This window comes from Callospermophilus lateralis, chromosome 2 (genome assembly GCF_048772815.1).
Source record: "Callospermophilus lateralis isolate mCalLat2 chromosome 2, mCalLat2.hap1, whole genome shotgun sequence".
Classification (NCBI taxonomy): Eukaryota; Metazoa; Chordata; class Mammalia; order Rodentia; family Sciuridae; genus Callospermophilus; species Callospermophilus lateralis.
The window spans coordinates 1,473,273-1,489,568 of NC_135306.1; the positions used below are offsets into that span (position 1 = coordinate 1,473,273).

General features: G+C 59.5%; 1 protein-coding gene, 1 long non-coding RNA gene and 2 other non-coding genes across 6 annotated transcripts; 3 read left to right on the forward strand and 1 right to left on the reverse strand.

Moving 5' to 3' along the window:
• Window positions 1–5,053: 5,053 nt before the first annotated feature.
• Window positions 5,054–7,977, forward strand: LOC143641417 (uncharacterized). 2 transcript variants are annotated; one of them, XR_013155325.1, is made up of 4 exons: window positions 5,054–5,252; window positions 5,582–5,632; window positions 6,960–7,035; window positions 7,747–7,977. It is a non-coding gene; the product is annotated as an uncharacterized LOC143641417 (long non-coding RNA). The 2 variants fall into 2 exon arrangements; XR_013155326.1 differs by having other exon boundaries at window positions 5,054–5,166.
• LOC143641470 (small nucleolar RNA SNORA17) lies at window positions 5,706–5,836 on the forward strand. The gene has a single exon (XR_013155352.1). It is a non-coding gene; the product is annotated as a small nucleolar RNA SNORA17 (small nucleolar RNA).
• LOC143641469 (small nucleolar RNA SNORA43) lies at window positions 7,090–7,227 on the forward strand. The gene has a single exon (XR_013155351.1). It is a non-coding gene; the product is annotated as a small nucleolar RNA SNORA43 (small nucleolar RNA).
• Window positions 7,978–8,530: 553 nt separating the features above from the next.
• On the reverse strand, window positions 8,531–15,951 carry Dipk1b (divergent protein kinase domain 1B). Of its 2 annotated transcripts, XM_077108761.1 has the most exons (6): window positions 15,720–15,805; window positions 13,335–13,435; window positions 12,752–12,886; window positions 10,310–10,417; window positions 10,045–10,221; window positions 8,531–9,604 (listed from the first exon to the last, which is right to left on the reverse strand). In XM_077108761.1, exons 3-6 carry the CDS (start codon window positions 12,815–12,817, stop codon window positions 8,795–8,797), a joined length of 1,161 nt encoding a protein of 386 aa, XP_076964876.1. In that variant the 5' UTR covers window positions 12,818–12,886; window positions 13,335–13,435; window positions 15,720–15,805; the 3' UTR covers window positions 8,531–8,794. The 2 variants fall into 2 exon arrangements, with proteins under 2 accessions (XP_076964876.1, XP_076964875.1); XM_077108760.1 differs by lacking the exon at window positions 13,335–13,435 and having other exon boundaries at window positions 15,720–15,951.
• Window positions 15,952–16,296: the final 345 nt, after the last annotated feature.

The following is a 16,296-nucleotide window of genomic DNA, read 5'->3' on the forward strand; positions in this document are numbered from 1 at the left end:
GGAAGGGAAGACCAGAGTCCAGGTTTGGGCCTGACCAGGAGCCTGAGTTCAGAGTGTCCCCAGGCCGCGCAGTGGAGGGGCGGGTGGGGAGTTCAGAGCTTCAAGGGAGATGAGGATTTTGGAGACACAAGCGTGTTTGGTAAAGAAGTCACTGGTGTGCATGAGGGGAGGGTGGGCCTGAACCCTGCAGCCGGGGCTGCACAGCTAACACCCCAACTAACGCCAGCAACAGGCCTGGCTTAGGCTCCTAGCGGGTCCGACTCTCCATCCTGGGCTTGTGCTGCTGTGGGCTAGGGCCTGGTGGGATGGCTCGGCCCACTCTCCCACATCCCGAGGGGGGTGCCTTCCTCACAGCAGTGACAGGCATGCAGGCAGAAGAGGTCACCAGTCTCAGAGCAGGCACAGTACCCTTCCTGCCTCACCCTGGGTCCAAGCAAGCCCAGGCTCAAATCCAAAGACGGGAGGCTGGGAGAGGAGATGCACCTGGCTCTCTAGGGGGAGGACGCACCGGGCACTGGCCAGATCCAGGGAGGGCTAGGGGCCCAGGCCTTCACCTGCACACATCTCCACCACCTTCCTCCTGGGCCCACAAGGCACCTGGAGGCATTAGGTGCAGACTTTTGGACCTCCTCCCCTCCCCTCTCCCTCCCCACTCCTCTCCTCCCCCTCCCCTCCCCTCTCCCTCCCCACTCCTCTCCTCCCCTTCCCCTCCCCTCCCCTCTCCCTCCCCACTCCTCCCCTCCCCCTCCCCTCCCCCTCCCTCCCCCTTCCCCTCCTTCTTCTTTTTCTGGTACTAAGGGCACTTAACCATGGAGCCACAGCCCCAGACCTTTTTAAAAATATATTATTTTGAGCAGGATCTTTCCAAGTTGCCAGGAGCCTTGCTAAGTTGGTGAGGCTGGCTTTGAACTTGTGATCCGATCCTCTTGCCTCAGCCTCCTGAGCTGCTGGGGTCAGGGCACCCCGCCCAGCTTGGCACTTCTGAAGAAGATGTTGGATGCTGGGAAACATGTCTGGGTGTGGTGTGTCCAGCTGGAGCACAGAGAGCTGCCTCAGTGCGCTTGCCACTTAGGAAACAGCGTGGGCGTTGGGTCCCAACTTACTTTGGGTGGAGAGTCACACCCACACTTCTGTAGAAACACATCCCTCTGCGTGAGCTTATTAGATTTGGGTGGCGGGCCACTGAGGAGTCTGGGGCTCATCCCACGGGAAGAAACTGTCTGAAAGGTGAGTGTTGGGAAGGAAGAAGGGCTTTATCCAGTGGACAGAGCGTGGAAAAGAGGGAGCTCTGCTCCCAAATCAGTTTCCAACTCCAGGGGCTGGAGGGGCTACAGACATGGGCAGGGACCATGAGGGAGAGGGATGGGCGCAGAACAGGAATGAAATATGGAGGGCAGGCTGCACCCTGCTCCGAGGGACTCGCGCTCCACAGCACAGCTGCACCTGGCCTCCCAGGACTCCACTTTATACAGCACTAATTTTTGCCAAGAGCAGCTCCATTTCGAGTTAAGTGTGGAGGTGGAATGACTCCACCTTGTTCAAGTCAACAGCCACCTTCTGCCCAGCACCACCCTAAAGAAAAACCAGGCCCCTGCGCTCATCAAACACACCAGACCAAACACAGCAACCCCCTCGCCCAAGACCCACGGAAGGAGGTGCACCCTGAGACTGGGCACAATGGCATGCACCAATCCATCATCAGCCAACCAGTCGGAATGCACCATGACATTAACTGGAAAATCTCCAGCTCCCTGTCCCTGTCCCCCAGCTCAGCTCCATCTCCTTGTCTTTGAAAGCATCTGCCTTCAGGACCCTGGCTTAGAGTCAGTCCTGTGCTCCGACAGCTCTGCACCCTGAACAAGCTCTTCAGCCTACTCTGCACCTGCCCTCTGCCCTCATTCAGTGCCACCTCCAGAAACCTGTGGCCACCTTATCTTTGCTCAGCCTTTCTGCAACCTAGAAATCCTGCCACGTGTAAGTGTGACTTGAGTATTACAGAGATGAGCGGTTATGGTTAGAATAAAAGAACCCGCAACTGCCGGGCTCATGAGCACTCAGAGAACTGCCACGGATGAAAGTGGGGTAGCACGTGAATTCACTGTTACTCAGGAAGTTCTGCCTCCGTGGAAAGACACAGACACTTGGTCCATGAGTGGCTAAGCTCACGCGTGACGGGCTGGGAGAGGGGAGGGACGGTCATATCTCTTCTGGAAACAGGTGCAGACCCCCCAGGGGCATCTCCTCTTCCCACTCTCATGGGCTGGAGTCTTTGGCCTTAAGGGGAGAGACCAACGCCATGTTATGGTCTTGGACAGACACTTCTCAGATAACCAACCTGTCTACGTGTAGATCTGAGTGGACTTTGCCCCAAGGTTAAGGCAATGGAGACAGACACAATTTGGAGTCAGGGATGCCACTTGTGGGCCCAAGTGAAGAGTCAGACTTTTCACTGACTCTTCAGTCCCTGAAGAGTCCCCTAGGCCACTGCCATCATCCTAACCTGCACAGCAAAGCCAGTGGGGGCTAATAGAGCACTGCCCAGCCAGTGGCCTCCAAGTCAGTGACCTCTAAGTCCATCGAGAGTGAGTGAAGCCAGGGGGTTATTCAGGCTTCCTGGTGACAGAGGGACAGTGCCCTGTTTCAGCATCCTAGAACACCCATGCTTTTTTGAGATAAGGTCTGGCTGAGTTGCTGAAGGTGGCCTCAAACTTGTGGTCCTCCTGCCTCAGCCTCCCAAGTCACTGGGATGACAGGCGTGGCCATGGTGCCTGGCTTGATCTCCTCTTATAGGGACCTGTCACACTGGATCAGAGCCCACCCTGAGGACCTCTTTTTTACCTTCATGAACTCTGTAAAGTCCCTGTCTTCAGTCACATTCTGAGGTGCTGGTGTGAGGGCTGAGCATGTGCTTTTGGGAGCCATGATCCAGGCTATAACACCTCCATCCTCAGCATGCACCCAACCTCCAACATGGGGCAGGCCTGGGCCAGTCACTGTGGGTGCCCTGTGGAAAGGAGGGATGCTGGGGGCCCCAAGGGAGCCACTGGTGCGTTCCAAGATCCAGTGAATGGCATGAGCAGCTCTTATTCAGCCTCAAGGGATGTCCTCCGTGGCTCTGTGCTCCTGGTCCCAGCTGGCAATGTATCTGCCAATACAATTTCCTTAAAAACTGTGTGGGTCTCCTGTGACTCTTCTCTAGGCCCTCTCTGTTTGTCAAAAGCCACATTGCAAACCTGTAGAGACAAGAACCCTCCTTTAGGGTTCTGCAGAGGCAGCTGGGGACAGGCTGCAGTACCTCAAGGTTTGTCATTGGCTGGAGCACTAGTGAGGCCTGTCCCCACCTCTCTTGGGCTCTCCTGCGAGGCACACTCTGAGCACCAGCTGTCTTTGAAGAGGCGCATGGGTCCTGTTGTAAGAGTTTTGTCACCTGTGACTTCGACTGGCTGTAGTGCCTTTCCACTTCCATGCCACCTCCGGCATCAGAGCCCTGATGGTCTCCTCCGCCCAGGGCCGAGTGGGAAGCCTCACCCCTGGCACTCCCTTCAGCCTGGTGGCAGGGCAGTTCATGATGATGGATGGAGTGAGTGGCCCAGCTTGGCACCTTTGTTCTTGGTGTCCTCACCTGATGGTCCCTGCTCCAGAGCCCTCATCCCCATCTCAGCTTCAACACTGCCAACCACGTGACCAGGGCACCCTGTTTAACCCTGGGGTCCCCATTCCCCTCTGAGCAGTGGACATGGGGCACCTCCTTCCCCCCATGACTGTGAAGATTCATGATTTGGAACAGACAGAAAGCTTGGCAGGCCTGCCCCACCAGGGCACAGGGGTGCTCACCAAGGTGCACTCAGGTCTCACCAGCCTCAGCACTCATTAGGCACTGGATGCATACTAGTGTACGACAGAGAAGGATGAGCCCCTAGTGGAGTGGATCTGAATGCACAGCTTGGCTCCTGGCTCTGCCCCTAGAGCACAGGGGCTGGTGGCAGGCCAGCACACCTGCCAGAGGCACAAAGAGTCTGGCACCTTGCCCGAGCGCTCAGAGACTAATGAACTCACAGTGGGGCCTTCCCCACTGCCTCAGCAGCCTCCAGGAGAAGCAGAAAGCCAACTGCCAACACCGAGTCCCTGGCAGCTGGCCAGTCAGAGAGCCCCGGAGAATCCCAGTGTGATCCCAGCCTGACCCGAAAGCTCAGGCCCTGTCCCCACTGCCAATCCAGCCACAAGGATAAGGTTTCAAGGAAAGGGTTTTATTGATTTACCAGCAGAGGAGTCACCCGTGGGACTCCTGTCCCAGTGGCTGTGATTGTCCCTGCAAGGAAAGGGTGGAACTTTAAATAAAGAGAGGAAGGCTAGGGGTGGGATCCACATTTTATCAGTAGAAATGATGAATTACTGTCCATCAGGGGTCCTGAGAGAGCCCTGCCCAGTTCCCAGGCTGGCGTTTCTTTATTCTCGTGGTCAGTGAAGGATGGGAGAGTGGCCTGGGGAGTGGAGAATGTCAGTCTTATTTCCCAGGCTGTGAGGGAGCGCTGGAGGGGGACAAGAAATCAAAAGAGGAAAAAATGTCGGTTTTAAAATAAGCCCTGCAGGCTGGACGCGGGACGGACGCCTGTAATCCCAGCAGCTCAGAAGGCTGAGCAGAAGGATCGCCCGTTCAGGACCAGCCTCCGCCACTTTGGGAGGCCTGAAGCAACTCAGTGAGGCCCTGGATGTGGCTCCGGGGTAAGGTGCCCCTGGGTTGGATCCCTAGTACGAAAAAAAAAAAAAAAAAAGGCCACTGCAGTCGAGTGGACCCCGTCACAAGTGGACACGAGCCGAGTTTTCCGTAGGAAGCCTCTGCACGTCCTGGGATCCGGGAACAACAGCTCCAGGCCTTGCCCAGGGCGGGGAGGCGGGTGGCGGGAGGCGGGAGGCGGGGGCGGTACTGCCGGGGGCGAGGCGCGGCGGGACGCTAGAGGGCGCTGCGGCGCCGGCTGGAGATGTCCCTCGCGGGCCGCCGTAGGCCCCGGTATAAAGGACGCGGCGCCGGCCCACTCGTTCTCTCTGCAGCGGGCGGCCAGATGGCTGTGGCGTGTCTGGGATGCCTGGGCGTTCCCGACGCGGGCGCGGTGGCGCACCGTGTCGAGCGCCAGCGGGGCCTCCCAGGCGCGGCCGTCTCGGGGCCAGGTATAGGACCCCTGTCTCCTCTCTAGGCGAAGGGACACCAGAGGGCCGCTGCTGTGCGCCCGCGTAGGCGCCGCCAAGCTCCGAAGGCAAGGACACTGCGCAGACCCAGGTTCTCGGCGTAACCCTCCTGCAGCGAGCCGAGGCCGTCGGGGCGGGGCGGGCCCCCGCGCGGTCCTGCGCGGCGAGGCTGGCGGGTGGCGGCCAGTGCTGCCCGGCCCCTGCGGCGCCGCTGTGCTGGAGCTCAGCTCCTACTCCGGGGAAGGGGGAGGACGGGCCCGCAGGACGCCCTGGTGGCCCAGAGCCTTATCCTGCAGCTCTCCTTTCTGTTTGGAGACCGGGTGCGGCCGCGAGCCCCTGCGCCGCCCGTCCTGGCCTCACCAAGACCCGTTTAACGCGCGGCCTTTTTTTGACTTAGGGAGTTTGCTCGCCCGAAGCTGAGCGCCCGCAAGGAGATGCAGGACCTTGGGTAAGTTGACTCAGGTTCCCTGCAAGCGTCGTCTGTTAGATGTGACCCTCCTAAGGGAGGGGACGCTGGGAGCACTGCCCCTAGAGGCGTTGCAGTGTGGCTGCTGTGTCGCACTTGCGTCAGTAGGTGGCGGAAAGAAGAGAGGCTATGTCTACGCTCAGTGTTCTCACCCGTGAACGTTTGAATGATTAATAGCCTGACACTAGGCACGGCCTCTTGCAGCCTGAGTGTGAGGCCAGCCCTCCTCCACAGCGGGAGGTAGAGCTGGCCCATCCTGCCAGGGGGTGTCCATTAGATCAGTTCTTGAAAGCCGTAAAATGTTGGCGACCTTCTCAAGGTCCTTGGAATGAGTGCTGCCTACCACAAAATTTCTAGAGTGGTGGAATAACAACACCTAACAGTCTGAAGTGCTTGGGATGGTTTTAGGGCCACCAGAGTGTTGGTACTTGGGACCACCTCTGCCATCTCCTTGATTCCCTGGCTTGTACAGAGACTCCTGTGGAAACAGGTGCAGCTTGAAACCTGGCAGATGGCTTCATGGGCCAGCAATCTGTCACACACGTGAGGGAGCAGCTTTGAATCCCAGAGCCGGGCTGGGCCACCCTCTCCCCTGCTCCTGTTTTGTGCACTTGGGATCTGAGGGCCCTGGAAGAGGGTGGTGTGTAGGTGCAGAAGTCTCCAGGTTCCTGCAGCTCTGAAGAGAGTCAAGTTGGGTGCGTGTGATCTTTGGCTGTGGGGGGGAGGCTAGCTATAGGAAGAATTAAGTGCAGCACTTGGTAGATTTAGCCAGTCCTCACTAACCATCTTGTCAGGGACAGGGAGGGCTCCTGACATACGGCTTGGTCAACAGTGATAAGTGAAATAGCCAGCTTTATGCAACAGTTCCCCATTACCTCTGGTCAACCACAGCTTGAATACCAAGTCCCCAGGAATAACCGATTCTTCAAGTTTAAACTGCTTGCCACTGAGGAACAGGCTAAAGCCTAGTCACCTACCCTAGGCATGACTTGTCCTTGCCCAGCACCTCTAGTTTGTATGCTACCTACATCTGTCAGTCATGGTAGCTTGATGGAATGTCTGAACTGTCACTGTGGCTGTTTAGTGTTGAAGTGGCCCTTAAGTTTTACTTAATGGCTCCCAAGTAGATGATAATGGTGCTGGCAATTAGGACATGCAGAAAAGAAGCCATCAAGCTCTTGGACAGAGTGCAGAGGTGAGTCTCCCAGCCAAGTGTTCAGGGACAATCCACACAGGGTTCAGTACCAACTGCAGCCATTCCCTCAGCCAGGGGGAGTGCTGTCCTCTTACGTTTTGTCACTCAATGCAGGAAGGAAGGTGACTGAACCCACTCGTGGTGTGATCACTGGCCAGGACAACCAGCCAGTTTCTGCAGCCCCTTTGAGGTAAGAGGAAGGACAGGCTGGCCCTCTGGAGGTGTGAGAAGCTGCCCTGAAGGTGCTGTCCTGGACCTGCCAGCACCACAGGTGGGGCCATTCTGCTGTACCTACGACATGAGGGCAAAGAGCAAGTGGCTATTTCTACGCTCAGTGTTCAGAAACCAGTGAGCACTAAGAATGGTTTATAGCCTGACATTTCTTAGAACCGCAGTGAGGTGGCGCTGGGTTCCTGCTTCGGAAATGACCGCCTGTTGGTGTTTTTTGCAGTGCTGAGGATTGACACCAGGCCTTGTGTGCTAGACCAGCACTCTACCACTGAGCTACACCCCCAGCCCCTGGATTTTGGTTTTTAGTTTCTTCACTTGTAAAGTGGGGCAGGGTATGAGGATTAGGGAATCTTGACTTCTGCCACAGTGGGATGAGGAAGGGAAGGATCTTTCCTGGCTCCCTTCCTTGGAAAGGACCAAGAACCACAGAGCTAGTGGGAACTGCCATGTCCTCAATCCATGTTGAGGACCCTTGAGACATGTGGCAAGGGGCAGGACATTGAGGCTGGAAGATCACAATTCCAGGCCACCCTGGCAACTTAGTGAGACCCTGTCCCAAAATGATAAATAGGGCTGGGGTGTGACTCAGTGGTAGAGTGTAAATTTCAGACAGACTCAAGACTGGATTCCCTGGCGAACCTGGTCTGACCCTCACCATTTCATTTTTCAGATCCAGAGGACCGGGGCCTGGCTTGGCCTGTGTCCCTGTGGAGTGCCATCGCCCATCTCCCCTTGCCTGGGGACTTGCTGGGACAAGTTACTTCTGCTCATAGAGCGAGGTTCAAGTGTTAACACCAAGGACATAAGGCCTTATGGCTGAAGTTTCAGAATTTCACCTGGAACAATAACTGAAGTTTTAAGCCAAAAGTGTTAAAGTGCATTAAAAGATTTGCTTCATGTGCTTTGCTTGAGGAGTCTTTTGTCTGAAAGGGAAAGGGTATGGGTCCCTGCTAGGACCCTTCCTGTGCAGATCCCTGTGACAGTTGCTGAGCACACCTGGTATTGGGGACCTGGTTCAAGGCACAGACAACAACCTCTGTTATTCTGAAGTTTTAAATTCCTGGACTACTATGGCTGGCAGGGGCGGGAATTAAGGTTCTTGTCAACACTGCCCCTGCCTACTTCCCCTACCTCCTTCCTCACTGAACATCCTTAGGCTGCCAACTGGTGATAGAACCGAAGGCCACCTGGGGCTGGTGGTATGGCTCAGTGGTAGAGCTCTTGCCTAGCAGGCAAACCCTGGGTTTGCTCCCACAAGAGAACAGTGAAAGTATTGCTTATAGGCCTATGGCCTAGGAGTTTTGAGGCAGGTTAAGCAAGAACTCTAGAACACTTTGATCCCTGTCTAAGGGCTGCTCCCTCCACCACTGGGGAGTGGGAGTCAGCCGGGGAACTGGCTCCCCAGTCCTCCCCTGAGTGGCACTGGTGGGAGCCTGACTCCACACAGCCAGGCATCACATAAGAGCCGTTTATTCAGAGCAGAAAGCCTCCTGGACCTCAGGCCAAGGCCCTCCTGTGCTCCTCAGCTCTGGCCTTTACTGTTGGAGCCAAGATGTTCTGTCTGGGTTTCTGGGACCCAGAGAGCCCAGAACTCTGGGGGAGGCGGGGACAGTTTTACAGTGGGGCATCCTGGAGAGCTAAGTACTGCCAGCTCCAGGAGCTATGGCCTGGGTGCAAGGTGCTGCTGAGGACCAGGGGGCAGTGGCCAGGCCTTAGCGTCAGGAGTACTTGGTGTTGGAGATCTTCTTCCAGAGCAGGGTCTTGAGGTGGCTGAGCACCAGCGAGTGGTGGGCCTCCACCTGACTGGCCAGCCCGCTCAGTGTGGTGCAGGTGCGTAGCTGCTTGCCCAGCTCCTCCCGGAGGTCGGCCGGCGCACCAGGCAGCAGGTAGTCCCGCAGCAGCTCACACACCTTGGCCAGGTTGGGCTGGATGAGGTCACCCTTGCACTGCCTCATGAGCCGGTCGCAGGGGGCCCTGCAGTCGCGCCCGTAGGTGCAGTCGGCACTCTGCTCGCAGTGGCGGCCCTGTAGGAAGCGGCGAACGGCGGCCTCAGGCGCCACTTGCTGCAGGTCGGCCATCTTGAAGTCGTAGGTGGCAGTGTGGCCCACGTTGGCCAGTGTGGTCTCACACATGTAGAAGGTCCCGTAGGAGCCGTGGAAGAGGTCCTCCACGAACTCAAGCAGGCCGATGGCGATCTTAGCACGCCAGGGCCATGCAGGCCCGAACCATTGCTGCAGGGCCCTGTGCAGCGCGGGGGGCAGCAGTGGGCGCAATAGGGGCGGTAGTGCAGCCGGCCAGGAGCCGTGGGGGGCGCCCTCAGTGAGATAGAGGTCCCCGCAGCAGCCCAGCAGGCGCGAGGCGTGCTCCTTCTCCTGCAGGGACAGCAGCAGCAGGAACTCGTTGCGCTGCAGCAGGGCCCACACGGATTTGGCCTCCGCCAGGGACACCCTGCTATCTTTGTTGAAATCAGCCATGAGGAGGACCTGGCCCACTAGGGCTGGCAAGGACGGCAGGTCTCCCAGGTTTGCCTGGTTTGGGGACCAAAAGGAAGGGAGACCACATCACCCAGAGCTGGGGTTGGGAACACAGCCTCATGCAGGACTGGGCCGGCAGGACACAGGCTCTGGCTGGTCCTCTGATCTGGGGATGCAGTGGCACCTGACAGGCAGGTTGCCCACATGAGTCTGTGGGGGGAGGTCCCTCCGGGCTGCCCCTTGTAGCAGTGGGCGCTGTGCTGAATGGAGTCACTTCACACCTGACCTGCTCCTGCCACACTGGACACGCTGTCCTCCACTATCTGAGCCCTTACCACTTGCACTGGAAAGGCCCCTTCTCCAGCCTGCTCCTGCCCAGGGGCGGGGAGTGGGGTCTGCCACAGGGTCCACTTAGGCCTCTCCAGGCTTTGCAGACATGCCAGGTGTGGATGCCACAGCACGCGGCCTAGTGGCCACCAGGAGAGCCCACTGACCTTGAGGAAGCTGAGGGTCATCTCTCGGAACTCCTTGATGGAGGTGCCCCGGGTGGGCTTGTCAAACAGCACCAGCTCCCGCCGGGGGACCGCCTCAGACCTGGCCTTGGAGTTGAGGGCCTCCTCAATGCCACACTTGATGGTCACCTCCTTGTCCTGCCAGAGTCCGCTGTACACCTGGATGAGGCCACAGCAACTTCCATGCAGAGGCCCCTCCCACTGCCACGGGGGTGGCCCAGCCCACCCAGCCTTCCCACAGGAGCACCTGCTGGCCTGGGGCCGAGGACAGACAGGTCCTCCACTCCACCTTGTGTAGCTCACACAGGTCCCGGCAGATGGAGCCCGAGATGATGCCCTTGCGGTACTGGTCGCACTGAGGAGGAAGGTGCCAGGTGTGGCCTGGGGTGCAGGGAGGGTGGTAGCCCCCACCCTCACTGACTCCCCATGGGCCCAAGGCCCAGCCATGCCCACTCCTGCAGGGGTCCACGGCAGGGACCCCATCACAACTGCCAGTCTGCCCCAGGATTCCTGTGCTCCCTCTTAAGTCAAAGTGCTGTTCTCAGAGTAGGTCCTCCACCCCTGCTCCCCTGCCCACTCTGAGCCCAGGCTCTGCTCGCCTATTGGCCTGCACCGGTCCCTGGCCACATGGTGGGCTGGCACCCGCCGGCTGGCAGGGCCTTGCACACACTGCAGTTTGAAACCTGCCAGTTCCTCCCAGAGGCAGCACAAGTCCCAGGGCACGCGAAGGCTGCTGCGTGGGCCCTCTGCTACGAGCAGTCACCCTCTGACCCGTCTAGTCCCCACTGTCCTGATTCCCCTGACAGGGAAACAGTGACGCTGCTGCCAGACACTGGACATAGATCTTCAGGCCCAGCAGCCCACTCCAAGGTGCCAGAGAGCCCGACGTCCTCCCTCACCTCAGACTTTGCTGCTGCTTCCTTTAACTCCTTAAAACTAGATAACTATTAGTTCATGCTGGGGAATACCACTGAGCTACACCCCATCCCGCTTTAAAAATATTTTTATACCTTTATTCATTTTTATGTGGTGCTGAGGATCGAACCCAGGGTCCCGTACTTGCTAAGTGAGCGCTCTACCACCAAGCCACAACCCCAGCCCTCACCCCATCCCTTTTTAATTTTCTGTTAGTTATTTTGAGACAGGCTCTTGCTAAGTTGCTGAGGCTGGCCTCAAACTTGCAATCCTCCTGCCCCAGCCTCCTCAATTGCTGGGATGACAGGTGTGACCACTTTGCCTGGCCCTGACACTTCAAACCGTTGTCAACCCATTCCTGGAAGAACCAGGGGCTACCCCAGGTGAGGCTCCCAGCATCAGAAGCAGCTGTCCGTCTCTTTCCATCCTAGGAGCCCTCCCTGTGGGCTGATGTGTGAGGACCTGGCTTCACTGTCCTGCCCCAGGTGCAGCACAGAGCAAGGCTCATGCTACTCCATGGCAACCCTGTCTGCGGGGGACACGCTCAGCCCCTCTCTGCTCCAACTGATGGTCATCCTCAGAGTCACAGGCCACCATTAGCCCAGAAAACAGCACCCTGGAGCCCCACCATGACTCCCCACCCTGTCTTTCCTGCTGGCCTGGGCCCTTGCCAGGCCCTGCAGTAGTCAGTGGCCCAGGGAGGCCCCACCCCCAGGCTGGACAGACCTAGCAGCCCCTCAAAGCCCAGGGCGGGTGCTGGCTGTTGCAGTGTGGGGTGAATTCCTGGATGTACATCACTGGTTGCCATGGAGCCCGGGGCTTGCTGGAGCCAGGCTGGAGGGAGGGCAGGAGGGAGGGGCTGAAGGCAGCAGTCCAAGGGTGGACGAGAAGAGCTGGGCCGACCCAGGGCAGTGGGTTCAGTCCTGTGAGCCCGCCCCTGTGGCAGCATGAAGTGACAGCTCCTAATCAGTGGGGGAGAGGGAACGGGATGCCAGACGCCCCCATTCCACCACCCTGTGGGCAGGCCCTTCCCAGGGGTCTGGCCTGACGGCCCCCATCAGCACTAGTGCAAGTCCAGAACCCCACAGAGCTACAGACCCAGAGGCCACTCTGCCCTCAGCACACAGCAACCGGGTTAGATAAGGGTCAGGGAGCGTGACCTGCTGGCCACTTAGCACCAGGTTGGGTTGGGGCTCTCGGGTCTCAGGTACCTCCCCTGTACTTCACCTGGGTTGGGGGCGTTGCATAGGTGAGCAGTGTGTTCACACTTCCTCAGGTCCCCTGGGCAAGTCCCCATACTCCCTCAGCCTCAGTTTCCCCATCTGCGTAATGGGCCGATGTTCCGTACCTGCAGGCTGAGAGCCTGGCACTCGGCCAAGGCAGAGGCAGCAGGTGGAGGGAGACAGCCTCCCTGGAAGGTGTGGCAAGGTGACCACATTGGGACAGGCTTCAGAGAAGCAGGGCTCCGCCTTGGGGACATCTCCCCTTGCCAACCATGCACCAGAGGTGTGGAGACATGCTGGCTCATCCTGCTCACGCTCCTGTGCATGTAGGAAGACCTCACCTGCAGCCCACTCCCCGCTAAGATGCCCACCCCTCAGTCCATCCTGGCTGACTGCTCTGGTCACCAGACTACCTGTGGCAGCCTAATGACATCCCCCCACTCCCTCCTCTGGCCCCCAGCAGAGCCTGCCTCAGATAACAGCCTCCTGCCAGGTCTCCAAGTGGCCCACGCCCTGGCCAACAGTGAGGTCCCCGCTTGGCTGACACTTACGATCACCACCTGGCAGACGTGGCCGCGGCAGAGCTCGGAGTAGGACGAGTAGTGCAGGTATACCATCCAGCTGCCCGCGAAGATGCCCAGCCAGACCAGCAAGACATACTTGACCCTGAGGCCTGGCAGCCGGCCCTGCAGGGAGGCAGAGTGAGGAAGCGCCCCACCCAGGCCCTGCAGGGGCCCAAACTGGAAAGTCTGGACCCTTTCAGCCCTTTCCTGGCCTCCAGACCCATCACCCAGGCCCATACCCACCCTGCAGCTTCAGGAACCACCGATCAGCGCCCCCACCAGGTGTTCCCAGCTGCTCCCTCAGCAACCCCCATGTTGGGCACACCAGGGTCTTCAGCTGGGAACCCTTGTGGGCAGTAAATCAGTTTTTGCTGAATAAAGAGACCTCTTAGAAACTCCCTCCTGTCTCCTCTCATCTCATGACATTTTCACCTCCACATGGTGGTCTGGTGACTGCCCCTGCTGGGCAGGGTTTGCTCACCCACCTCAGGGCACACTGGGGAAAGTCAGGGCCAGCGGGAGAACTGGGTGGGACTGGAGGACGGGACCCCAGGACATGACCCAGCCTCACCTGGGAGGTCACAGACTCAGCACAACAGTCCACGTGTCCAGAAAGGATGATGGACAAGCAATGAGTGGCCTGTCACACGGGACCCCTCGGCCTGAGGCCTGCTGCAAGGTGAATAGTGCCCTCTTGGAAACGGTTGAGGTGGCACACTTCATGCCATGGGTATTTACCACAGATTTTAAAAAGCAGGGAGGCAGCCCCTGATCCCTCAGGGTGGGCCTGGGAACTGAGATTTTGTGAAGGGCTCCAGGTCATCCTGTCACCTTCAGCCCCTTGCCTCCGTTTCCCCAACTGACAGGTCCGAGCACAGGGTATGGGGGGCCCAGAGCTCCTCATCAGGGTTCTTGGGCACTGGCTCCCACCCAGACTCAAGCAGGATTTCCAAGGGTGACAACCTGGGACAGCTGGATGTCACCTCCCTTGCCCCCAACCCCTGCCAATCTGGCAAATCATAGCCCTTGTGGGGGATGCTGGATTACCAGGCAGCTTGTCCCATGCAAGGGATCAGCCACAGAGACTGGCCCAGGCAAGGAGGGCAGGAGGGCCAGGCTTAGAGATCAGCCACCCCTAAGGAGGCCCCTGCTGGCACAGAGCACCTCCCATGGCCGCCAAGACCCTCTGGTTAGTTCCAGGCTGGCCCATGATCCAGGGCCACCAGATCCTCTGAAAACAGGGCCCAGCAGGGCAGCTGGATGGTTTCTATGGTTCTTCCAGGGGAGGTGGGCGCCCATCCTTCCCTGGCATCAACACGCAGATGGACCCTGGGGCTGCTGAGCATGCAGAGCCTCAGTAGTCAGTGGAAAGCAGCAGAACCTGGGGCCTGGGCAGAGCAGATGCCACTCAGCTGGTCCTTAACCAGGTTGGGCCTCGGCAGCCCGTTCTACCCAGACCCTGAGTCTGTTTCCGTCAGGTCTGTCCATAACAGAAAACAGGAAAGCAGAGAAACGGTGTGTGTATGTGTGTGTGCTGCTGACGCTGGACAAGGTCGGAGGACTTCCGGCTGGGTAATCAGTCCCAGCAGTGCTGAATACAGCGGTCTCTAAATGGGCCGGAGCTCTAGGGGAACAGTCAGAGGGGGATAGGCCCTGGCCAGTGCAAAACGCAAGGGCAGACCCAAGTTGGACAAACTGACAGAGTACCAACAGTCTGCCCACCAAGCCCACCCCACCCTAGCCCGACTCCACCAGGGCTCCAGGCCTTTGCCCAGAGGGTCCCTCCAGGGGCCATCCTCACCTAGCTAGTTCCTATATGGGCTCCTTCCCAGGGTCATCCTGAACCTCCTGCAAATCCCAGGTGCAGAGAAGGTCTCACTCCTCCGTGAACCCCAAGCAGCTGCTCCCCAGCCCACCCAGGCTCCTGGGGTTGGGGAGGGGCAAGCTTGAGTATGGAGGACACCCCCACCCTGGGGAACTGGGCCAGAGCTTTGCAGGGGCAGAAAGGTCCAGCTCCTTGTGGGCCACTTGGAGAGTAGGAAGGGTCACTGCAGGGACAGTAACAGCACAATGACCCCAGCTGGCAAGTCTAAATCATGTGCCAGCGGCTCCTCACCACCAACCCAGAGGGGTGTTCCACAGGAGGGGAATCTGAGGCTCTGTGCATGTCCAACTATGGAATGGCAGGGTGGGGTCAGATCAGGGTTCTCCCCTTGAGCCAGACCAACCCAGCTTTGACCAAAGCCCTTTCCTGACCCTGGGAGCCAACCAGGTCCCTCAGGATGGGGGCAGTGTACACCCACCTCCTGGCTTAGGAGACAGTCCTTGGACTGCTCAGCCCCCACCACACTCCTAAGGCAATAGGACCAAGGGCAAAACCTGGCAAGGCCCTCCAGCCCTGACCCAGAGCTGCCCTGGAAGCCAGAAGATATGTAAGGTCTGACCAGGGACGATTCCTGACCCAGGCGCTGGGGAACTAGAGGTGGGATGGGGGTTGGTGGCCAGAAGCGGGGCCCAGATGATTTGAGATGGACAGGACCTGACCCAGATCTTCCCAAAGCAGAAGGGGAGAGGGTCCCAGCAGCGGAATGCCCAGCAGCCTGGGCCTCTCCTGAAGACAGGAGCCCGGCTCTGGAGGGAATGGTGACTTGTCCAAGGTCACAGGGGGTCAGGACCAGGGCCCTGGCCTAGCGGGAATAGGGACGTCCTTTCTGGGGCGTCCCTATGTATCCCAAGTCTGCTACAGAGAAAAACAAATCGTATTTTTTAAGTGGTGAAAAAAGGGAAGGACTCGCGGCCCTAGGCCTGGGGAGCACTCGCGGCGCCCCTGCCCCTCTCCCCGCGCCCCTCCTCTGCCTGTCCTCGCCAAGCCCCTCCCCCAGCCCGGTCCCCGCCATCCCCGCTCGCGGCCCACGGGGCTGGACGCCGCGCTCCCGCGGCCAGGCCGGCCGCTTACCTGCAGGCCCTTGGAGAAGGGGCAGAGGAGCACCAGGTGCGCCAGGCGCCGCAGCCGCCTCATGATGGGCGCCGGCCGGGGCTGCGCGGCCCCGCGGCTCGGCTCGGCCTCAGCCCCGGCCCGGCCCGGCCCGCCACGGCCGCCTCTCGCTCGCCATGCGGGCCGCGCGCCCCCGGCCCGCGTTAAAGGCGAGGGTGCGCGCCTTCCTGACGGCCAGCCGACCGCGGCGCGCGCCAGAGGGAGGATGGGCGGGGGCGGGACGCGGGCGGGAGGAGGCAGGGGCGGGGCGCGCGCGGAGGGTGCGCGCGGGGGCCGGGCCGGGGAAGGGGCGCGCGTGGAGAGGGCGCGCTGGGGAAGGAGGTGGGGAGGGGCGGGAAGCGCGGGGGAGGGGACGGCACCCGCCCTGCCTCCGGCCTCTGGCTCCCGGCCGCCCTGCCCGCTGGTCCGCGGTCTAGCTGGCCCGACCACCAGCGAGAGAGCACAGGGTGGGGTGTGGCGGACAGGTGCCGCGCAGAGGACCCGCCCAGGCGGTGGGCGGCGCTTGCGCGTTTCCCCTTGTGTTAAAGAATTGCTCCAC